Source organism: Aythya fuligula, chromosome 1, assembly GCF_009819795.1.
Source record: "Aythya fuligula isolate bAytFul2 chromosome 1, bAytFul2.pri, whole genome shotgun sequence".
Taxonomy (NCBI): domain Eukaryota; kingdom Metazoa; phylum Chordata; class Aves; order Anseriformes; family Anatidae; genus Aythya; species Aythya fuligula.
Window position 1 is genome coordinate 191,662,249 of NC_045559.1, and position 26,738 is coordinate 191,688,986.

The window sequence follows — 26,738 nt, forward strand, 5'->3', positions numbered from 1 at the left end:
TCCATTTTACTGTAAAATCATAACTCATCTCCCTCCCTTATGTGTACTAAATCCTCTGAAAAAGGTATTTTGCACATCAAAAAATAAAGAATATAACCCACATATGCAAAAGGAGGCTGAATTAAGATTCACAAAACATTTTATTTCTGAAATTTCCTGATTGCTTTGATTGTTCTGGCTGGAATTCGTCTTCCCTAACTTATGTTTCCTTAAGTTAGACATTTAAGTCTGCACTAATCATGCATAGTCATCTTACAATTGGGGGGAAAAAGGAAAGTTATTCATTGGGGTGGCCTGGGGCAAGAGGAACTCAACACATCTGAAGATAAATATGAAAATCTTACGTTAGATGAAGCACCCTCTGGTGGCACCTGTTTCTCTCACAGGCTACAAAGGGAGACTATCTCAGATTTAACCTACCATGTTTTGTTCATCCTTCTAAGCTTTTTCTAAGTCTGTGTTTAGAGATGATTCTACGCTTGTTAAAATACCACACCAGTACGTTAAAACGCCCACAGTGACTGCAAGTGTGCACAAATCTTTCTCTTGTTTGTCTCCCTTGAATGCATATTTTTATTTGGTTGCTCCATCTTATAGGCCTCTGGAGAGGCCTCGGTATTTAACTTAGAAAGTACTTCTGAATGAAAATAGAGCTAGATAAATGACAAAATATATTTTACTGTACATGCTACTGCCTAGGAATACACTGAATTAGTATGCTCTGTTGGGCTTTCTCCCAGGAGACTGATTTAGTCTAATGATAGTGCAAGGTCATTAGCACAGTATCAGCATAAATTCTGCTTAACCAATGCCAGGTGGTTAACTAGTTTATGTTAATGTGTTGTGTGCATAAAGCTGTGAACTCACCTCCTTCTTATGACAATGTGCTTTGAAGAAAGATTTGGCCAGCCTGAAAGTACTTACACTAATCAGGAACCAGAGGTAAATAATTCTCACTTATGCACGTAAGATGATGAGATGCATATTCTTGTGCACTGTCATCTAAAGTTGATTGAAAGTATTTTTTTTCTTAACAAGATGATTTATAAATTGCACATATTTAAAAGCAAGAAATTATGATATGTTTAGTGTGCTTTTTCCAGTACTTAGAAATCAAGTCCATTTGAAACTCTATTTTCTTATCTATTGTACTTTGTTGTATATGTGTTCTATTTTCAGCGTGATACAAAATTATTTTCCCTGAAAAAAAAAAAAAAATGAACTGTAAGCATAGAGTACATTTTAAGATGTAAGCACCAGGAGGCAAAGTTCTGAACTTCAGTTTTGCATTTCTGACCCTTAGGTCTGACTTTATCCATTTAGAAGTGTCTAGTTATTGATTGTGAAATGACTAAAAAGACCTCATCTTGCTGTATCTGAAATATGAGCACCACAAAAGGAAATACAACAAGTTTACTTTCCAAGCACAAAACCACATGCAGGACTAAGATGGTCAACAATGGAAAAGTGATCCTCCATCAAGTATTATGCATTTCTTAGTGCAAGCCACAAATTTCCCTATTTGTGAAATGATGTGGAAAATTCTTGAGTTGGAAAGAACAGAAGAAACTACGGCTCAGGTTTTTGGACTATCAGATTTAGTAAGCATCTCCATTGCACATGGACAACCAAACTTCAAAGAGGAATGAAATTACCCATCAAGGAAAGAAAAAAAAAAAAAAAAAAAAAAAAAAAAAAAATTGCATAATAATAGCTCAGTGGTTTTGAAACTCTGCCGACAAGATGAGTAAGTAAAACTGAAAACAAAGATTGAAAGACAAGCTGTAACTCAGGAGGACATAACTCAGGAGGACGAGGAAGAGTTTTACTACAAGGTTCAATCCTTAAAAAATTATTAAATTCATATGATCTAGATGGCTTGTATAGGACACACATTTTATGATGATTCCTCAGAACTTCAACTCTCAGGAAACTGAGAGGGAATCTTTAATCAACAAAGGAAAACATTTGATCTCTGACATGTCTTTACAATTGAGCACATACTGCAAAGAAGTTTGTTCCATCTTTGTGTAGCAAAGACACAAATTACTGCTCTGAGGGTTCTGCACTGAGGTGCCTTTTAGTCTCTATAATATTGTGCAGCTGGTGAGTCCTAATTATTCATAAAATAACAATTTACAGGATTTGAGTGTTCCCAGCTATGCTGAAACTGTGGTGGAGAAGGAAAATGCTCAAGTCAAGTTCACTTCTCTCTTTCCTGTCCAAGAGGTTAGAACACAGAAAAGACCAGAGTTAATACATGTAGTCTGAGCAAAATAACAGTCTGAGGTACCTAAAGCATATTTTTATCTGTTTCACTATAACTGGACACTTTATTTTGTAACTAATAGATACAATGTTCAGACAGAAAACATGAATTTACACAAGAAATTTTAGTCTGAAACCTCTGATCCCTGAGGTCTTAGTCTGCCAGTAATAAACATTCTTAGAATTTCTATAAAATTCTAGGTGACAATTTTCTAACTCAAATCATATCCAGGATAAACAAAATCTGTTTGACCTCATTTTGACAGATGCAAAAAAATTGGTCACAGAAGTAACAAGGGTGGTTAGGTAGAATTGACTGTGGCTTGAGGACAGCTGTTTTACTAAGTCCAGAGCAGTAGGCTCATATTACTTGTATCCAAATATTTTAAGAGGCCAAGCTGAGGATACTAATAGATCCTTATTGCTCATACACCATACAGGATCCAAAGGAAAATAAAATAAAATAAAACAAAATTAAAATAAAATAAAATAAAATAGTTATTAAACACTTGAATTACTTAATGATGGTGAGGAACTCTCTGTCTCAATGTACTGTAAACTGAGTTTCTTTCTATTTTAAAATTAAGGTTTGATTTTATTTTTTTTTTTTCCTAAAAGATATCAAACTGGCTTTTGAGAAATTGTTGCAGGTTAGAAAAAAATGTTTTGTCTCATTTATGCAAGAAGTCAGGCTACATCATCTCAGAAGGGTCTCTTCTGTCCTTAAAATCTATGAAGCTGAGAACTGGGATACAGAAGAAATATAGTCTTTTTGATAGTATTATTTTCTTATTAAGAAATACTTAAAGTGTAGCCCATTGTTTTTAATCATGAATTTAAATGTAAATGGTTGTTCCACTGCTATCAATTGAAACAAAAAAAAAAATTCTATTTAACCTCAGGAGGGCAACATTTCATCTTTCATTGTGATTCATATGCATTTTTTTGGAAGTATGACCATGAATGTTGCACGTTGCATGTCCTGTCACTGCGTACCACTGGGAGAGTCTGAGTGATATGGCAGTTTCTTTAAATGTAATGAATGAACACATTCAATTTCTGACATCCCTTCCTCCTCCCTCCCTACCTGTGTGTATCTGCCAGTGGTGCAATTTTGTCTCTAACACTTGCAGTGAGGACATAGCCAAAAGTTGCATTTGGCAGCAAAAATCATTTAAGAGTTGGGAAGGGAAGCAGGCTAACAGAGAAAGAAAGGAGGGCACAGAACCCTGCAGCACTGCAGGCACAAGAGCAAAAAGTGAAATAAAGCTTAAATTAAAGCTGCAAGCAGCTGTTATGAAAAATGAGAGACAAGTGAGCCACAGCTGGCTGCTGGAGGAGGACAAACAGCAGCACCAGTTGCAGGTCTGTGGCCCAGCTCTAATGTCCAGAGTGTTTTAATGAGCTGCCATTAATCAAAGCTAAGTTCCTAGTGTGTAGCTGGTGGTACCAGCCAGCTCTGCTTGGGCTGGTGTTTGATAATCTCCACACCTAAGGTGTTCAGTTTCGTAGCGGGTTTTCTCTGTATGCTGCTGAACTGCTGCCTATAGCTCAGATAGGAAACCTGGGCCACTCATCGCTGTGCTGCCCTCCTCTTGGTGTCCTGCTCCACCAGGTGGGCTATTGTGATTGTCTTATCAACACATCACTTTGAACTATTTGCTATTTCTACCCATATAGTGGGTTTGGTCCACTTTTCTCTTGCACACTTTTGGTCTGCTGTCATATTTACATTCATTTGCTCAGACTTGCTTTCAGCAATTGTGAGTGTTTTTTTGTTTGTTTGTTTGTTTGTTTTCTCCATCCTACTCTACACACCTCTGCTCTTTCTCAAGTCATTCACAAATTATAAACAAGGGGATGGGATCACTGCCATCACTTGTTGCCCTCCTCTAACAGACATCACAGCGCTGCCCTGAATTCATCCTTGGAGGTAAATAGTTTTAGTTGTCATTTTCCAATAACTGCAGAACCAACTACAAATTTCATCCCTGGTTTGCAATATGGTACATATTAACATGCTTTTCCCTGTTATTTTCACAGACTTTTTAGAATTGATTGATAGACCCTGTGAGTTCCTAACTACATCTTGAAACTGCATGTCTAGGTTTAGGAAAACATTAAATCTTGATTTTCAGTGAAGAAGAATATAAAGCAACTTTGATACTTTTCAGTGTGGCAAGCCATGGAAGTATGCCTTTTATTTCTAATCTTAATTTAAAAGTCTAGCTCCAACTTTTACCATGATAAGTCATTTTTCACTAGACACAATAGCCTCCTGGAATCAATAGCCTACCTTCATGGAGGCACCTTCAGGCTGTGAGCCCTCTGATTTTCTCATTGACCAGCTAAATGGTTCATGATCTTTAGACTTTTCCCTGAATGGTATGTTTTTCACCCCCTAACCGACCATGTGACTTTCTTTTCCCTTTTTTTTTTTTTTTTTTTTTCTTCTGTTTGTCATGGTCCTTTTTCAGACTGTATTCACAGGAACTTGATGCAGCAGTCTAATAGGAATGGAAGAAAGCATAATACCCTTACTCTAACTGGTATTTCCTAGTTAAATAAATAGTGCTATTGCACAAAGATCTTGGATTTTGCTACTTATTCACCATACTGCCAATGCTTTAAGATGTGCATACAGCACATCTGTGCTCCATGAACAAACCGTGTGATACAGGAGCGTCTGCCAGCCAGCAAGTAATAACAGTGAGGGCTTCAGCCCGTTGACTTCCTTGATAATCCATCCCCATAATCATTCCTGCATCAGTGGTTTCCAGGGTTAAATACTTTATCCAGTAGCTATAAATGTATTTATTCCCTATGCTGTCTCTGTAGTCAGTGGAGAGAAACCGTAACTACCAGAAAACAATTCATCCCAGCACAGCACAGCTGCCTAAAACTGATGGGCTAAACTGCTCTCTGATGGCACCTGCTTCTCCCTATGGATCTTATGTGACTGGCCTACACCAGGAACTTGTAGAAGACTGAAATGAGGTCAGATAGACACCATGGGCACTGGGTAGCCCTACTATTGGCTATTTAAAAACATAAGTTATGCCAGTGCTTGCTCAGCTTTGCAGTTCTACCCTGTATCTACACATCTATTTCCATATAACACCATTGGTATAAATCAAACTTTTACTCCCTCAAGAATTTTGTCATTTGCAAATGTCATGAGTAATGATTGCATTTTTCCCAGGTCATTGTTGAAAATACAAATCAATTCAGAACCACAAATTATACTAAGTGGGACCCTCTTGCAAATAATCCATTTAATAGTGTTTCCTTTTTTATTAACGTTTTTTAATCTTTCATTTAATGAATTTTCAAAACATTTAGTAAGCATGACTTTCATTTCATAAGATTTATATTGTGTGGTACTATGTCAAATGCCTTATAAAGGCTGTAATTTGATGTTATTCTGTTTGTCAACCAGACTTCCAAGTTAGCATGATAAGATATAAGTTGATTAGCATTCATTATCTCATTTCCCTATTAATTTGTATTAATTGAACCTCATATCGACTGTTACACTATTTTGCCAGGATCTCAGTTAGGATGACAGATTTTATCTAGGTCAACACACTTACACATCCATATGTCCTTTTTTGCAGTGACCATTAGTTACTGCTGGTCTTCATATAGAAATCTTTATAGAATGCTTTAAATTATCCCAACCCCCTAGAAGAGAGTTTAGCTAATGCATTAGAATGTTCCCCAGAAAGTGAAGATCCAGTGATCTGCTCTTAAAACTGTCCAAGTATAATCCAAACTTCTCATCCTTTGACATGGAGTTCTCTGATGCTTCTTTATAAAGGTACATTTTTTTTATTTTATTTTATTATTTTTTTTGTAGTGGTTTTGTGCTCTTTAAGGTGAATTGAGAAGCTCTAGAAACAGTCATTGTAGTACAGGCTTTTTTACAAAGGTCTACCAGTGCATGTCAGCCTTGCTACTCTGTCCCACAATCTTGCTTTACACCTGTATATTGAATGAAAAAAAAATAAAAAAAAAAAATAAAAAATATGCCTCTGTTTGGAACCCCACAGTAATATTCCTTGGCTGTTTTCTGACCTGAGAAAAAAATCAATGCTTCTGCAAAACTACTTTCAGATTTAGAGCAAAGACAGAAGCATACCATGCTTTGCAAAGGGAGGAACAGAAGTGTACCATGAATGTACGATAGGAGTCATACACAGTTCCTCTTGAGATATGTCAAAGCCACTGGTGCTGGAATCCACTTGCCTGTTTTCATCGCTGTCTAATTTATGAGGCCCCACGCTGTTTTGCTTGAGAGTTCTCTAAGCAACAAGTACACTCAGCAGTACCTCTGCTGCAGAAACAGGAATTTCATCTTAGGCACCACAGAAGTATCTAATATTAAAAAATAATAATAATAAAATAAAAAAAAAAAATAGACATAGCTTAAAATAAAAAATAGACATAGCTGTAGAAAGCTTCAGATCTGAGCCCTGGTCAGCTGGAGGAAATTTAAACTTATAGTCTGCATCAAGCCAGGGAGCACATCAGCCAAACAGCTGCAGAGTGTTTTTTAGGTGAAAGCTTGTTCCACTCCTGTGTTGAAGCTGGACCTGCACAGCCAGGGGGACATGGGGCCAGAAAGAGAGCAGATGACTCCAGCTCCAGAGACAGTTCTTGGGAAGACATATGAGTTTTATAAAATGCAAATTTTATAAATGTGGATAAAGAGGGGTACAGAAAGAAGAATAGTCTTGGAAACAGCATCCTTTCTTGACTGAGCTTTATAACTGCTCAGATACTGTCAGAACACCTTTTTTGCCTTCTGGGTGCAAGGTGATATATCCTTCTTCCTCTTCCTCCTCCACCATCTCTTAAGGGCCGCTGCACACCCCCAGGGGGAAGCAACCACAGGCTGTAACAACCTAAGCAAGAAGGAGGGCCTCAGGGCACTGAGAAAGATTTCACTGAGGTGTTTTGACCAGGGCATTGGTCACTCCCTTTTATCTGAAAAGGCAGCCACAGTTTTCCTCTGGGCTGCCTGCCTTTAGGAGATGGTTTGGTTGCTGAAATCTTTCTGAGGTTTTCTGCTAGTTCCTTATATTGTAATTGGAAAGAGACAGACGTGGACTGGATGAACAGAAGACATCTTCAGAGCTCCCCCTATCTTCATTTTCTGTATCTCCTTTACTTAACTTTCTGCTTCTGTTAGGATGATTGGATTCACCACCTTGCCTCTCTGCCTGTCCAGTTCCCCCTTGAAGTGGGCACCTACAATATAGGCACATTTGCTCACAGATGAAGCACTACTGGGGCCTTTCCTTTATCTTCCACACAGGAGCTGGATTAGGTTCACTGTCAGCTTTGGGGAACACAAAAGGGATAAAGAAGCCTGAGTTATGCATTAACAGAATTGCACCCTACTGGCTCCTTAAGACACACAAGATGTTTCAGTTCCATTGTCATTTTAGCATGCTTTTGGAGAAAATGTTTCATACAGCCAGAGGCAGTCCTCTGTGTGTAGCAGGACTCGTCCCATAGTCCTGACACAGCACTCTATCAACACACTTTGCCTATTACTAAGGTGGTGTTTGATGTTATAAGGTCTGGCACCGTGTTACAAGTTGCTAGCTGCCTGGGATTGTATGTAATGCCTTAAGAAACAAAGTGAGTAGGTAAGGATTTATTAGAGAACAGTTAAAACCTGACTGTTTTTTCTCTGCCTTCACTTCGCTTGATTATTTTCATTGTAGCTAATGGAAAGGAAAAGAGTATTAAAAAAGCAATCTGATCACAATCTGCTCACATACCTTCTGCTCAGACCTTAACTCTTCCAGGCGCTAATGCAAGCTTTTAATAGCAGACCCAATTTAACGAGGAGAATTAATTAGCTGCAATTAACCATTTATGAAATGCTTTGGACATTTACGGTGGTGGTGCTTGGCATGGGAGGAGAGCCCATGCATTTCTCTCCCAGGGCCACGTGCGGTTTCTCTTCGTGTTCTCGCTGGCTGCGCCCCCGAGCTTCCTGCAGCAGCTGGGGTACTTCGAGCCACCCTTGCCCAACCCGAGATGGGGGACGGGGGGCGCTCCGGAGGGGGCCGGCCCCCTCTCACCATCCCTCCCCTCACCCCTTCTCCCCGGGCCGGGAGCGCGGGGAGGGCCCGGGCACGGCTCCCGCCCGCCTCCCTTCCCTCCCAACCCCCGGGCCGCCTTCCCCACACCCCCGGGCCGCCCCCGACCCCAGCGGCGGCTGCAGCCGGGCCGGGCCGAGCCGAGCCGAGCGGAGCCGAGCCGAGCAGGGGCGCTGCGAGGCTCCGGCCGCAGGGGAGCGCGGCTGCGGCAGCCCCCGCCTGCGGCCCGGGAGGGGGCGGCGGGTCCCCGCCGGGGGATCTCTACCTCACCTTGCTGCCTCGGGACGGCCCCAGAAAAGCAGCAAAAAAAAGTTGAGAGCGCAGGAAGTTTTAGGAGCAGCTGGGAGAGTAACTCGGGAGCTCCGGCTGCGATTTCGGGCTCCGTTTTAATTTTTTATTTCATTTTATTTTATTTTATTTTATTTTTGCACCTCCAGCAACCCGCGACAGCAACAACCATAAAGTGCAGGGGGTGGGGGACAGATAAATTGCGAGAGGCAAGCGCCAGGTTTCTTTGCAGAGCCGCGGTCCCGTGCCCAGCGGATCCCAATGCAACTGCTCATCCTCCTCCTCCTCTACGCCGTCGTCTGTGCGAACTTTTGCAGCCGTCAGGGCACCACCGCCCCTGCCCAGAGCGGATCTATAAAAGCCTTGCGGTCCTCCAACATCAGGCGAGATGGTAAGCGTCCTTCTGCCTTCTTTATTCCCCGAAGGGCTCGGTTCGCAGGCGGCGTCCCGAGGGCTACCGCCCCCTTCCCCCGGGGGTCGGTCGTGGGTCGGGGTGTCCCGTCCCCGGGGTTCTTGCGGGGCTCGTCCCGGGAGCGTGCGGCCAGGGGGCGGGAGGGAGGCTGCAGCTCTGCCCAATAACGGCTCCTCCGGGCTCTCCCAAACTTCTCGGGCAACTCCGAGGAGATTTGCAGGGAGCCGGCGGCAACCACCACGTCCCCTCCACACGGCGCAGAGTGCACGGGTCTACGAGGGTCCCAGCTCGTCAGGGCGGAGGGGTAGTCTCCTGTGTTCCCCGCGTCCCTCTGAGGAGACGGTGTCACTCTGAGGAGCCCCGTGTCCCTCTGAGGAACGTTGTGTCCCCCATGTGCCCCAACGAGCCCCAGGGTGGGACACTGCCATTGCCTGAGGGGAGCTCAGCAGGAGCTTGGCCACTACTTTGGGCTCCTCTCATGGGGCTCGGCCAAAGAGCTGTCTGCTGGTGGCCTGCTTTGAGCTTGGCCGAAGGCAGCTGAGGCTGCAGGGTCTTGAACCATGGCTGGCTGCTTTCTGGGGTCTGTCAGGCAGTGCCCAGTGAGGATGGGTTCCTTTTCTTGTGCCAGCCACACAGTTGGCAGAGGTGGGATGTCCACTGGTGGTGAACACCAAGAAGGGTGAATGGGGACTTTGAGACACTGCCTGTGTGGTAGGAGCAGTGGTCTCAGTCTTCAAACAATGGCACGTTGCCTGCTGCAGGCTGCTGGTGGAGGATGGCCTCAGCCTGGACAGCGAAGGTGCTGCCAAGCCGTGGCTTCGTGGTGGATGACTGCAGAGGCTGCACAGAAGTAACACAACTGGAGTTTACCTTTAGAAAACACTTGCTCATGATGAAGGCTAAAGAAAACCAAGGCTTTGGGTTGGGGAAGGGGGGTGAGCCTCTGGTCTGGTGACCCCTTTGTGTACCAGCTTCATGTGAGAGGACCTGATCTTGCCTGTTGCCCCATACCTTGCAGAGGGAAATGCAAGATGTTCTCCTGAAGAGTAACAGAGTTACATTTGGTCTTCAAGTTAATGTTTTACAGTTGCCAGAATTTATATCTTTTATAAACCCTTTTTAAAAACCCACTCACTTGAGACATTTCCAAGATTGTACTCTGCATTTGCCAGTGTTTATTTTTCAGTGTGTATACAGTTCCTGTAATGGGTATACAGTTGATCTAGGGAGATGTTTTTGATTCGGCTTTGGAGTCATGTTGAACTTAGTAATCTTTTGTATACCTTCCCTTGTCAGTGCATGAAGGCATAGGAAAGGTGAAGAGACTTTTTGTCTAGAATTGAGATAGCAAATCTGGAAACAAGACAAAATTGCAGTTACTTTGGTTTGGAAATCAAATTTAATCTAATACAAAATGTATGTGTTTGCAATAAAAGCCTACATCCGTTATTTCTGTTTCATCATTTAAAACTGTTGTGTATTTTATCAAGATTCATGACTTGTTAGCCTGCCATCTTAAATGTCTCAGAAGAGCTGAAACTGTCTCTGAACTAAATGAAGCAATCTTCCTTCCAAGTCAAACTCCAAACAAGCTTTCTGATGGAAAACTACAGCAATTTACTTAAAACTTAAAATGTGGGTTACTCTGATCTTCTCTGTAGAGTCAATAGAGAAATCTGTAACCCACAATATGAATAAAGTTTTCAAGTTATTGGCAGTGTGATGGGTGTTCTACTCCAAAGAGGAAAACTTCTTTTAGTGAAGTAACTTCTTGGGGCTACCATGAGAATTGCTCTTTTCCTAGATGTGATATTTAACTTTGTGATTAAACTTTGTACCTTTAAATCAGACTTTGACACCTTGTAATGACTAAACTTGCTGGGTTTCAGGTGGGCTGGCAGTGGGCCATTTGAAAATGAGAGATACATATATGAAACTGTACGTTATTTTTGATGGACCTTCAGTGTGCTGTATGATAGTCAGGCCTGCTGTGTATGGATGTAGTAAAATGAACCCATGCAGAGGTCAGACATCTCTGTAGCCCTTTAATGGATGTGATCCATGTAATGAGAAGGTAACACAATTTTAGAAAGACCACATGCAGACCTCCAACCCACTGCAATACTGCCTTGCTCTCTCCTGGCACTTGGGAATCTTGATTTTTCTCTGCAAAGAACAGCATGTTCTCATGTGGCCAGTGGAGCTGGGCATCTTCTTACAACATCTAAAGCAGGTCAGTTGCCGATAGGCCTGATTTTACTCAAGCGAATCAAACTGTTGCTTGAGTTTGTTGACTGAAGTTCTATATTTGTGCAGCCAAAGGTTATGAGCTGTATTCCAAATATTGCATGCATGTGACAAGCTCACAAGCAAAGTGTTTAGACCGTACTTGGCTGTATGCCACTAAAAGTATTTCTGTCTTTTATAATTTTTAGAGTCTTGTTTTGATCTGAAGTGCTGATATGGGATTGCATTAAAGACATGTGGGTTGCATTGCTGAGTGAGACAGACAATATTTTTTGCATTGTAAATATTTGAAGATCTGACAATATGGAATAGGATCTAAGAGCACACAATACACTGGGGGTAATATGTTCCAACAGTCTCAAAATGCACAGCAGGGATAAAAACTAATTTAATATTATGTCCTGGGTTGATGATCATGATTATTATGTTGTGGAATTAAGAGAGATACTGAAGAGGAAGCCAGATCTGTTCATCTCTTTAAAAAAAAATATTATATCTTGGCAAGTCCAAGACCACCTGCACATTTTATTAAAAAAGAAAACAATCCTTTGGATTCCAGTTTTCTGTTACCTCCAAGCAGGATAAACTAGGGATAACTGAATACACAGAGCTTTAATATGGATCCTTGGTCTTCTTTCTGGCCAAAATAAACCTTTTTTAGTGTGCAAGATTCCAGATTGTCTTTCTTCTTTTAGGCTGAAAGAGGTTGGCCTATTTGTAATTGCACTCACTTAAGGCTGAGATTGCTCTAGGAAGAAGTCTGTAGATGAAGGGCAATGCATATAAAATCACTCCTATTTAATGATTGCAAAACCTAACCAGACTGTACTTCCTGCTGAAGATATTAAGAGTATAAATAAATTGCTTACAAGACATCCTCTTGTCATCGTGCAAGGACAGGCGTTGATGATTCAGCTCTGTCCGGTGTAGCACTAATCAATAATTTAAAGTGTCCTACAGATGCCAGAAACATTTATAGCACATGTAATGGTATTTATTTAAAGTCTTTATTAATGCCATTATCTGTTAAGCATTTTGAAAATCATCAGAATTCCACACAAAAGGCTTTGAGATGATTCCATTTGCCTCAGTTTCCCTATTTGCATTATTCAGGTAGTGCTGCCTAATGACAAGAAATTGGGCATTTTTGTTGTTTATGTTTTCTTGTAGATGAAAAGTGGAGATGAAAAGTGCTAAATAATATTTACTGTATGCTGTCTAACTGAAACATCAGTTATTTGTTGTTATCTGTTATGAACAAACATCTGTATGAATGCTCAATCTATCCCTAATCTGTGTACTCAGACTAAGCATCACTATGCATATTTTAAACTTCAAAATCCAAAGTTTAAATAAAAAGCATAGACATAGCAAAGAACATAGCATAGTGGCAGATTGTTTCAGTATGTAACACCCAGAAGCCATGGAATTGGTGTCTCCTGAGGTGGCTTAGAGAATGTGACATCAGACAACTTGAGATATGTTTCTGGGGTCATGTGTTTCTCATTTTGAATCCAAAAAATTAGGAGCTCCCAAGCCTTAGTTTGCTTGCACACCAAAGAAATACAAAGAAGAATTGTACTTCAACATTCTGAAGAAATAGCAACAGCTTTTGGCTGTCCAAGATGATGTGTACCATTAATTCTACTCTCCGCTTTCCTGTGTTGGTCTATGCATAAGCACACAGAAAAGTATTTGATAATTTGGTCTGTTTTCTCAAGAGATGAGCATTAACCATCTGCTCTTGGGAGAAGACAGGACTGAATCTTTTTTCATACCACGTAAGAATGGCTGTTGTATCACTACTGGTATAGGAACCTTGGAATGCATTTATGGAGTTCTTCTATAGTATAGAATATATAAAATATTGTATACGTTTGTTTTTTTGTTTGTTTGTTTGTTTTTTTTTTTTTTTTTGTGATTCTTTTTTAAATGACTGTGGTAACATAAAATTGTGTCAACTGCAAAATAATTAAAATAAATTTTAGGCTTCATCAGATAAAAAAAAATAATTTAGTAATTTACCTTTAGTAATGCAATTTAGTCTGTGATTGTTTGACTTTGATGATGTTTCTTATCTGTATAATTAACTGTTTGGACTGAAGTAACAAAGGATATTACATGAGAATTGCAACCCTGACTCAGTGGCAAGCATTAAGGAGGTCTCTAAAGGTGCTTCAAAACACGTTCTATTGAGCAGATGTATATCACACAGTGGAAGTTGCTTTACTTATAAACACTCCAGCCAGTCTCCCAGTAGTTCTTGTTTCTTTTTGATACATTTATTTGTATGGGACTTAATTAGGACAGCTAATTATTAAAGGCCTTGCAGAGAAAACTTGATAATTGTAGTACTTTGGTTATTAGAAAGGGAACATTGCTGTAAATTGCAAAATAATGTTGTTTTTTTAACTGTGATCCCACAGAGATATGTTTTATAAAGCACCTAGGAATAGGCATAAGTAGGAAACTCATGGGGAATCATTAGTGCAGTAACATTTGTCATGTGCTTAAACAGAAGATCCATATAATTCCATTAAAGACACGGGGCTACATCCTGCGGGATTCTATGGTAACGAAGCTTGGATAGTTTATATGAAAGTGTGACTGTGTCCAGTTAAACTAACTGTGTCTTATGATGAAGAAGGAGTACAAGCATTTGCTCTTGTATTTGCAGTATCTGTCAAATATTCTTTTAAAATAACAATATATATAAATATAATGCTTACGTATTATAGGTGTGTTATGCATATGCATACACATAATATATGTTGTGTCTTTTGAATATTGTACAGTATAGCACATATGCATGTATATAATACATAAGTCAGAGGACACAGGAACAGGGAAATCAGAATAAGCATGCAATATTATTGGTTACTAAATTAACATTAGAAACTTAAGGAAAGAACCCAGAAAACATTTTTTTTTGTTTTAGAATACTAACAAAACAAAAAAAAATCCAGTTTTAATGTAACTTTTAAAAATTCTGTTGAACAATGAATTGTTAGACAGATATTTGAGCCAAACCATTCCCTGTAGTTAAGATCCTCTTTATGTGCTGTCATTAGCCATATAATTCATGGAATATGAGTTGAAACTTAAAGGTGTTTGACAGCTGTCCAGGCTGCAAGTAGAAGTTCTGAAGTTCTTTACATGCTGTTAAACTTTTTATTAAGTAAAAAGGAATTTATAGGGAAAGAGATGATTGAAGACAGAAATTCTTTCAACAAAATAATATACATATTCACTTCATTACATTTCTGGCACTCCTTCCTTAGACAAGATATAAATATTACATAAAAAGAACAGATCTACAAAATATGTATTATTTTTACAACAAGAAGCCCCTTTAGGAATGCAAAATTAGAAGGACGTGGAATGGCTTTCATTTTATAACTCTAATAATAGTACGTTTACAAAAGGTGTGGTACAAATCTGAATGTTTTATGCTCCAATGTTTTCATACTGATAGTCTTCCTTATATTAAAACATATCTGCAGCAAATTATAGGATGATCCCTTTAACATCAAATAAAATATATTACAGGACTGTCTTTGAACACAAGCAAAGTAGCTGCCTGAGATACCAGAGTCCAAAAGGCCTCAAAATGCCCAGGTCCTTATTGCCTCCAGAGCAATAATGATGACCTCAACAGGTCCCTACAGCCTCAGCGGTTCTGTGAGTCTGTAATGGCACCTACTGCTGCTGACAGAGAAATGGGGATTAGTGGAATACATCCTCACCCAGAACCAGCAGCTGCTTTCCCCATCTCTTCCATCCCCCTCTCACTTTTCTGCACTCTCACCTGTTCTCCCATGCACAGCAGCAGCAGGAGCATGAAATCTGGTTCTTCCACAGCTCTGGGCCCAGCCGCATCCCTTCCTCTTGCCCTTGTCCTCTGTTACTTGTATAGCAATATCCGATTTTGCCTTCCCAGATAAGAAACCTTGAGTTAACTTTCAATGTTCATAGCATGTTCTCAGCCCTTGAGTAGTTTGCTTCTGCCTGTGCTGGCTTTGTGGACCTGCAGAGATTTGCCACTTAAAATAAACTAAATGGGTCCTAAGAGATACCGTGAACATTCTCTGTTGGCATTCTCTGTAGTAAGATTTTTTCTGCAGTAAGAATTTGTCTGCTAATGCAGGAAAATTTAGCAGTACTCCTAGTTTGTTGATTCAAGTTGTATCCAAGGATTGCCTCCCCAAAGCTGCTGATTATATTATATTTAAGAGGTTGATTACATTATACCACATTTTGAATAAAGGAGTCCACTTATATCATTGCTTCTGGTGAGGATCTCTTGGCTAAAAGACTGGAGTGGGTTAGGTTACTTGGCAGCTTATTTCAAATCAATCTCCTGTTTACAAAGCTAAGGAAGCGTCCTGTGTATAGTGTCAAACTGGATAGATTCTCTTTTGGGAGCATGGGTTTGGCTCTAATATTTTTGGTAGTGAATAAATCCTACATGATCTCAAGCTTCCTATTGTACTTGAGTAATCTTCAGTTTCATGCTTCCTTTTTGATCTGTGTCCCATGCTGTGAAGGCCAACATCCCTTATTTCTGCTTTGGCAGTCAGAGCTCTGTGTATTTGGGGATGGTGCAGGAGGACACACTTTTACCTTCTGTGCAAACTTCCTGCCAATGTATTTTAGCCCTGCTGTGCATTGGGAGTTGGTGTTGTTAAACTCTATAAAAATATTTATTAAAACACCAGGTCCATGAAGAAGTTGAAAAATAGCAGACTTGACCTTCGTTGCGCTGAAATCAATGACAGAACTTCCATCAGCTCTTACTGCAGCAGGGTCTGGCTCACACTTTACATGAGTTAAAGCAGGATAAAGGAAGAGGCTCAGGAATTCAACAAAGAGCTTCTCATTGTTGTGTAGGTAAATTTTACAATACCGACAGTTAAGATATTTAATTAGTGTCCACACACTGGAAAAAAAATAAATGAAATTTTCACTCATAGAGATGAAGAAGCAACTGATGTAATTACAGATTGCGTAGCAAATGTGTCCTGGTGGTTTGCTGTTTTTCCTCCTGTACTGACAATCTTATGTGTCATGCACAGGATATCCTACAAGAGACTTGATCTGCAGTACATTTCTAAATAAGACTTTAAGGAAAGATGTCAGTATTTCACAGTCTCTTGCATTGTTTTTTGTTTTTTTTTTTAAGTTTAAAAAAGCCCAAAGTGTAATATGCGTGGGTTTTTGTTATTGTTTTTTCTTGGATCAGTTGCAGAAGATTTTTCTCATAGTTGAACATGTTTCTAATCTGATGTGACTCACAATAAAAGTGGATTGAGAATGAAGCAGCAAGCCAGACTAGTTAGAGAGAAGGAATAAAAATAGGTACACAGAATGTTGATTACCAGATGTACTGTGGAATTTGGAAACTGTTCATGTACCCTTGTGGCCTTAATTTTTCAACCAGGAATTTGCTTGAAAGATAAATACTTCGCTTCAGCAAATGAGTGACAGCAGTGTTGCATGAAAATGGCAAGTAGATGGTAATAATGCCGTTATATTCTTTGTGGAAATGGACAAACACGGCTTCTTAATCACGATGCCTCAGCAGGGGATAAGCACTGATAGGAATAATTTCACTAACACATCAAGATGTCAGTAAAAGAGTTTAAAACCTCATCACAGAAGCCTATGGAGAATTTGCTTCTTTGAAATCAACAGAAAGTCCCAGCGTTACTGTACTCTGGTTTCTCTCCTAGATCAGACTGTATGTGTGTTCCCTTGCTGCTCTAAGTCACGTTCACATTTCTGTCTTGGGTTGCTCATAAGGAACACTGAGTCATCTTTATGCTGAGGTCAGCACAGGAGATGTGGGTTTGCCTCATTCCTGCCCATAAACTGTGACCTGGGATCCCTAGATCCCTGTGCCTGCATGTGTCACAGTTGATCTGGTAGTGCACAGTATGGTAATAAGGTTGATGGAAGGGTGTGTTCCTTCCATCCTTGGAATGGCAGAGAACAGTTCTTGCCTGCAAAGGGTTGCTTTTGGTTTTGTTTGTAATTAGCACTTGTCACGCTGTAGAGCTTTATGACATGATATGCATTTCTCACCAGTTCCCATCATTCATTAGATCCTGGAAAGTGGGAGCCAAAGTTTCCTTCTCCTAAGCAAGAGGTAAAATTGACACATCATGTAGTAGCTATCTGCTTGCTCCTATTGTATGTGTGATCTCCTTTACATAAGTAGCACTTGGAAACCTACGAACCTCCAAAAACAATTCTTTGACATTTTCTGTTCATTGTATTCAAAATGTCTTGCATGGTACCTCTGAGAACTGGGTGCTGCAGGGAAGCCTTGTGGCAACCCCACCTTGCAGCACCCTCGAGTGATGTCCACATGTCTTGTGTCTATCCTGTCTCCTGTCCACTTTTATCCTCAGAGTTGCAACCAGTCTCAGAGCTGAGAGATGTATTGAGTGAGAATCCATGGGTAGCCATTTTGGAGAATGGTGAACCATGCAAAACAACCATGTTATGGCATGCATAAAACCAAAATATCTTGGTTTCACTTGCATGCCTGAAAGTAACTGGCATGGAGCAGGAAAAAAAAAAAAAAAATGGCACTCTGCCCTCCGAACAAAATCCAAAACAGAAAAGCTGCAGGAAAGCTGCAATTCTGCTTTTTTGTTTCTTTGCATGTTCCTTGGGTTTGGTTTTATCTAGTACATAAGGAAACAGAGGAGAGCCATCAAAAAGAAATAACAATGATTTGATATGTTGGTTTAATTAATTAATTTTGAAAATTGATTTTAAAAGCTTTTCTTATCAATACATGCAGGGTATTTTTAAGGCTTGCAGGTGCTGCCTTTTATTTTTTGTGCAAGGATCCTGTCTAAGGATTTGTCTCCACAGCCTACAGCAGTGCTGTTTCCTTATGCTACTGTTATTTTCTGTGCTATCACCAACTCTTGCAGGACTTAAAGTCAAGTCTTGTCAGGTAGATTGCTTTTCAACTTACCTTAGGCAAGCCATTAGTCAAAATATTGACTGAGTAAAAAAGTGTCTCCTATTTCTCTTATCAGAAGAGAGACAGAATATTTTTCCATATATGCTTTTGCAATGAAGTAATTACAAATTTAAGTACATGTCACTGGAGTTTTGACAGTGTATTTCTGGCACTTCATTTTCAAAGAGGCCTTCAACATGATGCCCAACCTGAAAACAAATACCCAGAGCTGCCTTGTTTCTCTCTAAAGACGACAGCCAGCGTGGTAACCTAATGGGTCTTCTGTTTCTCTTCTGTTCACATGGGCAGGAGAGAACCATTTCCTGTGCTAATTTGTTCTAAATCAATATCCTTTCCAGAATAACAGAATCAGAGAATGGTTAAAGGGACCTCTGGGGGCCATCTGGTCCAACCCCTGCTTAAGCAGGGACACCCAAAACAGGCTGCCGAGGACCATGTCCGAGAAGTTTTTGAAGATCCCCAAGGAGAAGACCCCACAGCCTCTCTGGACAGCCTGTGCCAGGGCTCCCCCAACCACACACCACAGAAGTGCCTGGTGCTCAGAGGGAGCCTCCTGTGTGCCTGTTCATGCCCACTGCCTCCTGTCCTGGCTCTGGGCACCACCAAGCAGAACCTGGCTCCATTCTCTTAGTACCCTGCATTCAAATCCCCCCTGATAATATTCTGTATTGGATTACCATGGCAAAGTTTTGATAGTGAGGGGTTGCAAGGGTGGACTCTGTGAGCACAGCCCAGCAGTTGCCCCATGTCAGATCAAAGCCAGCTCCAGCAGGCTCCAAAAGGGACTTGCTGCTGGCCAGAGCCAAGCCATGAGTGATGCTGGGTGGGCCTCTGGGAGAGAAGATTGAAGGAAGGGGAAATCTGCTGCACTACAGCAGCTGGGAGAGAGGGGTGAGAGCTGAGAGAGAAGCAGCCCTGCAGCCCCCAAGGGGAGTGCAGCAGGAGGGCAGGAGGTGCTCCATGCACAAGGCAGCACAAGATCCCCTGCGGTCCGTGGAGAGGCCCCTGGTGGAGCAGGCTGTCCCCTTGCAGCCCATGGGTCCCACATGGAGCAGATCTCCATGCTGCAGCGCCCCCATGGGCGGAGGAGCCTCCGGTGTTGCAGGTGGATGTGGCCTGGAGGAGGCTGCAGCCCATGGAGAGGAGCCCATGCAGGAGCAGGGTGTCTGGGGGGAGCTGCTGCCCACCCGTGGGGGACCCATGCTGGAGCAGTTGGCTCCTGGGGGATGGACCCCGTGGTATGGAGCCGTGTGGGATCAGTTCCTGAAGAGTTGCAGCCTGTGGGCAGCCCCTGCAGGCTCAGTTCAGGAAGGATGGCATCCCATGGGAGGGACCCCAGGGGGAGCAGGGGCAGAGAGGGACCATGAGGGAGCAGTGGAGATGAAGCGCCAGAGACTGATCACAGCCCCCATTCCCCTTCCTCCTGTGCTACTTGGGGGGAGGAGGTAGAAAAGGATGGATGGGGGGAAGGTGTTTTTGGTTCACTTTTATTTCTCACTTCTCTAGTCTGTTAGCAGTAGGCAATAAATTGCATTAATCTTCTTGTGATGAGTCAGTTTCTCCCGTGACAGTAAATTTGTGAGCCATCTCCCTGACTTTATCTTGACTCTTGAGCTCTTTTTCATCATATTTTCTCCCACTATTGATTTGATGATGGGGAGTGAAAGAATAGTTGTGGTGGAGTTTAGCTGCCCATCAGGGAGAAACCACCACAGATCGCCCCCGTGCCTTCTTTTTTCCAGGGTGAACAGTTTTTATTTTACTTTTATTTTGGCTAAAATGCAACCTTGTACTTACAAGAAGAACCAGCATGAACTCCATGGTATTATCACTCTTTTCTTTTGATTTCTTTTGAGTTTGATGGTCTTGCCAGTTTAAAACTTGTTAAAACTTCAAGTTAAAATAGAAGACCTGAGCATGCGAATCCCAGCTGTTCTGTACAATGACTTGGGCTGAACATCTTACCGATGAATCAGCATCTTGCATGGGTTTCCAAAAGGTGTGAGTGAGCCTGCTGAAAAAGCTGTGCAGAAGACAACTGAGGAGCTCTCACTAGAGACTGAGCTCATCTGTTATAAGAAAGCTGCAGAGCTTTCTTATAAAGCCACAGCTGAGATATGCTGGGCTTGCTTCTCATGGTTACTAGTAAGGGGTTCTCAACAGCAATGATTGCTCAATGATATCACTTGGAGTGCCCATTTTTTTTCCTGTACATGTACCATTTCTGTTAAGAAGTTGGTAATTTTTTATTTTTCAGAGCTGACATCTGAAGCCCAGAAAAAGAGAATTTCCTCAATTCTGGAAGCTGAAGTTTTCTGTTACCTGTCCAATCACCAGATTTACCATATTGAAAACAAAGCATAGCCCTCGCAAATCTTTGGCTGAATATTTGCCCTTATAATAATGCAAAGGAAAGCAACCAGAATAAAAGGGGAAAAAATAAAAAATAAAACCACAAAACAAAACAAAACCCTTAGCAACAGAGACATTTTCATTTCAGTTCTTGCCAAGACTAAAAACAGTGCTTAGAATGACAAGACAAGTACCGTTAATCTCATTTTGAAAATGAAATTAAAAGTCACGTTAGGTGAGAAGTACAATTGATTGCAGCCTTGTTAAAGAAGAAATGGGGTAGTATGTATGGTAGTCTACCCATTATTGTACTACCTCATCCATGTCTTGCTGACGGACATGGAAGGGCATCCCCTTGTTCCAGCCTGTGCTGGATGGCATTCCTCCTGCCTCCTCCTCCCCTCTGCCTGAAGAACTGAGTCACAGCTTAGCCCTGTGTCAGCAAACAGTCTAATACATCAACACATTTGACTTTCTGCAGCTCCTCCAAGGAGTACTGCACCTTTTGTTAGAACAAACAGATGTACGTTTGGTCTCTGTATTCCTCACTGAGTAGTGTGGGAGAGTCAGCCCACATGAGACTCATGTGAGACACATCATTTGTGTCATTTCATGTCCTTGTGTATCATTTGCACCTCCCACGGACGATTGACACTGGGTGTAGATCATCACCTGTCATCACCTTACTTCCAAGACCTAGAATAATGTAATTCTAAATATTGTGTGATTGTGCTCAATTTGTACAAAAGTATTTTATTGTAATTATGACCTTATTAACATAGTATGATTTCAGCTGCTGTTCATCTTCCACTAATGACTAGTAAATAAAATGCTAATCTGTTTTATAGCTTTTCTGTTGCAAAAGTTCAGGTATTCGGATAGCTTAATTAGCATCTGATTTGAGCATTACACTGAATCATTGCTGTAATCTGACAATTTTAGAGATCTTTGCTGAGAGGAATCTAACTGTAATGAAACTGTTAATGGCATTGCAGTTTGAGGGAGGTCCATGCTTCCAATATTAACAGGTATTTCTAGATTCATCTGCTAATGATTCCTATTTGACATATAGTAATGAAGAGAAGGAACAGAACCTGGTTAAACCATGTATAAAACAATTATGGCTTTTTTCCTTTGTGGTTGGCAGAGGAGAAAGGAATATTAGAGAAAACATGAGAAGCGGTGTCTTTATGTTTGCTTTTCTCTATGTCTGGTAGCTGGAGACCTTTCTGTATGCAAAGAAACATATGGTTGAGGAATCTTGAGAGAAAACAGTTTCTAGTATTGTGTCTCAAAAATCCATCAGGATCATTCAATCACCACTGAGGCAGCTGCTGATACCATCTAATTTTAAGCATGTAAATTATGAGTTATTCTTCTATGAGATGCATTACCCTCTGGTGGTGACTGCCTCTCCCTGGGATTATTCTGGCAGCCTCCAAACTAAAACATAATGAATACACCTCGGACAAGCCTCAGTTGTCCTGTCTTGGAGAAATTCTCTGCCACAAGCATGGTTTGGCTACCATCCATTTTGCCTGTGATAGGGGTGTTAAGTGGATTACATAGGGCTTCTTCAAAGAGATTTCTGGTGTCCCAGACTTTCAAGGATTTAGTTTTGGGATCTTACTGTATTTTGTCACCTTCTCCCCCATCCCGTTTTTTTCTGAGAGAATGAATGGTGTTTCCTCGCCTTGTATGTGTGTGTAGCAGTTTATCTACAGAAAGGCACTAAAATACCTTGCAGAATTACTTGGTTCTAGTGCAAATACTCTGTGTTTCCACAGAGCATTCTAAATATAATATACAACTTGTCCGCTGTAAGATTTGTCTCTTACTCCCTTGAGCTCTTCCTGAAAGAATAACCTCAGAATTATTTTTTTTTTCTATTGATTTCTGTTTTGAAAAGAAAAAATAAAGCTGTTATGGACTAAATGACATCATCAGCTAGTGAAATGTTCCTATGTCACTATAGTTAGAATTTCTCTTAAAGTGCAAAGCATCACATATTCATTAGTTCCACTATCCACTCCTAATAGGCACGGGTAATAAGCAGATACTCATCTCTGGGTACCTAACTCCAAATTCCAGTGCCCAAATGCTACTTTTTTGTTTGTTTATTTACAGGCCTACATCCTTCTGTACAAACTCTGTGCAAGACTTTTTATAGTTCTGATAGACACAGAAAAGCAGGTCACACTTCTCTGCTTCTAGAGTTTTGGAGCTGTCTAGATATAAAACTTTTATACTGCAGTAATAAATGTGTGTTCTCAGCCATAATCATGTTTTATATTTCAATGAAAAGCTTTTTAAACCTGCATTGTTTTGAAGAATTGATGTCATATGATCTTGATAAAATTAATAGCATTGTGAAGGTCTATTTGCTTTTTGTATTGTTTACATCTATTACACTGAAAATGAATGCTGGTGGTCCTGCTATGCTCTGGAGACTATTCTGTACAAATTTTATAACATCTGCAAATTTCTCTTTATGATTAGTTTTGAGGGAGTTTTTCCTTAAATGTAGAGTTCAATCATGTGATAAAAACATTGTTAATCAAAAATGCATGCTTTCTAGTTTGGGAAGAAATACATTTAAAATCATGACAGCTTATTTGAAGAAGTGAGCAAACTGTAATACACTGAAAGTTATAATATGTGGTATTGGATTAGTAAAAATTCTACTACTTGAAATACTGCTGTTTCCTTAATTATGTATGGGGTTGAAAAACTATGTTTATCTTTTTGGGCTAGCTTAAGTTTTGCAGCCATGTCACAGTAGGATATACTTCATTAACTATCTGTATTTCCTATATTTACTATGGATTGAATTCTGGTGTTAGCATTTTTAAAAAAATCTGAGGCTTAAATTGCTGCTAACAGAAATTTTGCTTTTGTTATTCTTGTTTCAATTTCCCTGGAAAGTATAGAATTATTATTATTATTATTATTATTATTATTATTTTATTTTATTTTATTTTATTATTATTTTTTGTCTTTGTAAGTTTGAGGTTAAAAAAAACACAACAACAACAACAACAACAACAAACAGACAAACAGCAACAGAAAAGCTCATTTTCTCATTCAGTTCATAAATGAAAACCAAGAATTACTGACTGTAAGATTTTTAAGTGTACAAAGTCAGCATGCAAGAGAAAACACTCATAATACAAATAGGGACATTACCTGTACAGATGCTTTCAAAAAGATGTTAACTTTCAATTCATTTTATATTGGAGCCCATAAATCATTTGGAAATATGGCCACTGTTATGTGAATAGTAGTGGGAGTTCATTAATAGGCTGTATTCCTTTATTTACTAAATCAGACTTGAATGCAAAACATGTTACGGTACTTTTTCTGACACTTTCAGCACAATCAAGGTAATTTTATATAACTAAGAGCTATTTAAAATGCTGGGATTTGCACATTTTAATTGAATCCTGATTTCTATCCAATACAGTTTGATGCAAATTACAGTCAAAACAATCACTTTCATTATTAAAAGTATGTTCTCTGACATCTTAAAATCATGAAATTCAGAATGCACAACAAATATATAGTGAGACAAGTAGCTATAAATATTATTAGATGAGACATAGTTCATCTTCTTAGGGAGCTGAAATAATTACCATATCTTGTGCTAAGTTAAATTTAATTGCAGACATATTTCCTTAACGTCTGTATCTTTAAACATTCTTTTAAACAAGCAAGCCTAAAAAGTAAAAGGAAAACTCAGATTAAAATTAAAGATACGAAGCTATGTCTCCTACTAGTAGCTTCAAATCCCAGCTGAAACCTGAGATGTGAATCAGTCCATTTTTCCAACCCCACAGTAGACCAGAAAACATGTAGTGCAGTCGGTCAGTCAGTTTATCTGAAGTTCTGGCTGCAGGACTTTACAAAAATGTGTGTGTGTATGTGTGTGTTGGCCTTGTGTTTAAGGGATTTTTACACATTTACATTTAGATTCATGCTGCCTTACTGTGTGCTTCAATGAAGCAGAAATATAACTGACAGAGAAGAAAGTTAATCTTACCAAACTTAGGTTGTCTGAAAAACTGGGTGTCTTGTTAAGCTTCCCTTGTAATTGAGGGGGGTGAGAAAGCTCCTGCAGAGAGCCATTCATCCTGTTGGGCTTAGATGTCCATCTTCAGGCTGGATGAATTACCTTCTGCATGCATGTTCTTTCATCACACAGTGCAGAGCAAGTCTAGGCAACTAGGTCACAGCAAGCTCAGAGAAGTACCCGAAAATATGCCTGTCCTTATCACACTCTAAGAAATGTGAGGTATTCTTGATCTTTTCAAAAAGTTGCATCTTTAGGATAAGATAAAGATTTCTTCAGAGTGATGAACAATGGCCATTATACTGGTTATTTCTGACGAGCAATTGATATCAATACATCACTCTGTGAGTGTGAGCTTCAAGGAGTACCTTCACTACCACTGCTTTTGTGATAAAATGTGGAGGGCTGGCACTGCTGTTGGAATAAGGGCAGGTTTAAGATTAGATTTTCCTTCCTTTTTTTTCAAGATCACGGGCATTTATTAAATAGACTTAGAAAATACATATTTGCACAAGATCTCATGTTAGCAATTTTTTATGTGTACAGAGGCCAACTGAGATTAGTATTTATCGCCACTGCCAGCTGGGTTAGACCTCGTAATGGCATTAGGCTCTGACTCATGGAGGATGAATTTGTCAGAGGTTTCTGGCAGGAGGTGAAATCACTGCTTGCAAGGAAACATCTCTCAGTGATGCTTGGTTGAAGGTACAGCTGTGAAAGTCAAGCCAGAGATTGCTGCAGAGTTGTAAGTACTAGGGGAAATATGTGTGTGTGGGGAGGAGGGGGGAGGGGGGAAGGGAATGCTGACTCCCAAAATGTCAAGAACTTCATTAGTCTTCTAGCAGAATCCTATGAAAATAACTCTTATTATGGGCTAGTTGTATGAACACAAAATGCAAACATGAATCTACACTTTTCTGAGCCCTTTACTTCCTAAATCTTTACAGTTGTGTTTGTTTCATGCTGCTTGACTGAAGCTTCTTCCTCATTTCCCTCTCTTGCCTCCTTCCCTCATCCTGACCAAACCACCAAACCCAGTGGGAACAAAACACTGACTCAGAAACCTGTGCCTGCTGATTTCTTCCCTGGACCTGCAACAACTCAGCTGGTAACAGCTCAGGGTTTCTTCACAGAATGAGGTACTAAAAGCATGCAGAGGAGGAGGTGGGCAGAACCAGGCCCTCTCGTTGTTTTTTGTTTTGTATTGTTTTGTTTTTTTCAGATGCTTAAAAAACTTTCAAAAACACAATCTCTGGGCAGCAGTTATTCTTGGCTTAATGCAAAAAAGAAGAGACTTGTTAAGCACCGAAATAAAAACCCTGTTCATTATAGTCTTTGTTCATCATTTCCCAGGGGACGTAGAAAACAAGAGGTTAGATAGCAGCTTAGGTAAAGACATGGAAAGAAGTCATAACACAGGTAAAGCCCTCATGGGAGAGGTGGGTGATATAAGTTCAGAAGGACAAAAGACAATTCTGAGGATGTGCAGCTGTAGCACGTGTGGTCATTGACTTCCATGTGTGTTCCAGCACCTTGAACTGTGGAATGTGAGGTATTTGAGAGCTTTCTACCACTCACATGATATAAGATGCCATTTCTCCTTCTTGACTGACAGCTCTAAAAGCAAGGAAAAAATGAGTAATCCCACACATATTTAGTATTTGTTTTAAAATGTATTTCCTTGTTTAAAATAAACCTAAGTGCATATATAAAATGGCTAAATCTTATTGTGTTAAGGCTTAAACTTTATTTAATATATTGAGTTCAAATAAAATGTAATTCTTTGAACGCAGAAGTAATGCAACCTGATCTCTTTGGGCTTTGTACCTCATTGTAGGCTGTGCTGTGAAATGTGAGCTGTATTTGAAACTTTTCACAGTCTTAAAGCATACAGTAACCTTCCCCCTCTGATTTGCCTACTGACCAGTAAGAATAAAGCTTATGCAGCTTCCCTTTCCTGGAGAGGCATTAATAGAGTCTCTTTTC

At 40.2% G+C, this 26,738-nt stretch overlaps 1 protein-coding gene across 3 annotated transcripts in view; it reads left to right on the top strand.

Annotated features, from left to right (window-relative positions):
• Positions 1-8,529: 8,529 nt before the first annotated feature.
• The window catches only part of PDGFD (platelet derived growth factor D), a 140,921-nt gene continuing 122,712 nt past the window's right edge, over positions 8,530-26,738 (top strand). For all 3 annotated transcript variants that reach the window (XM_032190312.1, XM_032190324.1, XM_032190318.1), the window contains exon 1: positions 8,530-9,063. In XM_032190312.1, coding sequence (XP_032046203.1) covers positions 8,934-9,063 — 130 coding nt within the window. In that variant the 5' untranslated portion in view covers positions 8,530-8,933. The remainder of the gene's footprint in view (positions 9,064-26,738) is intronic.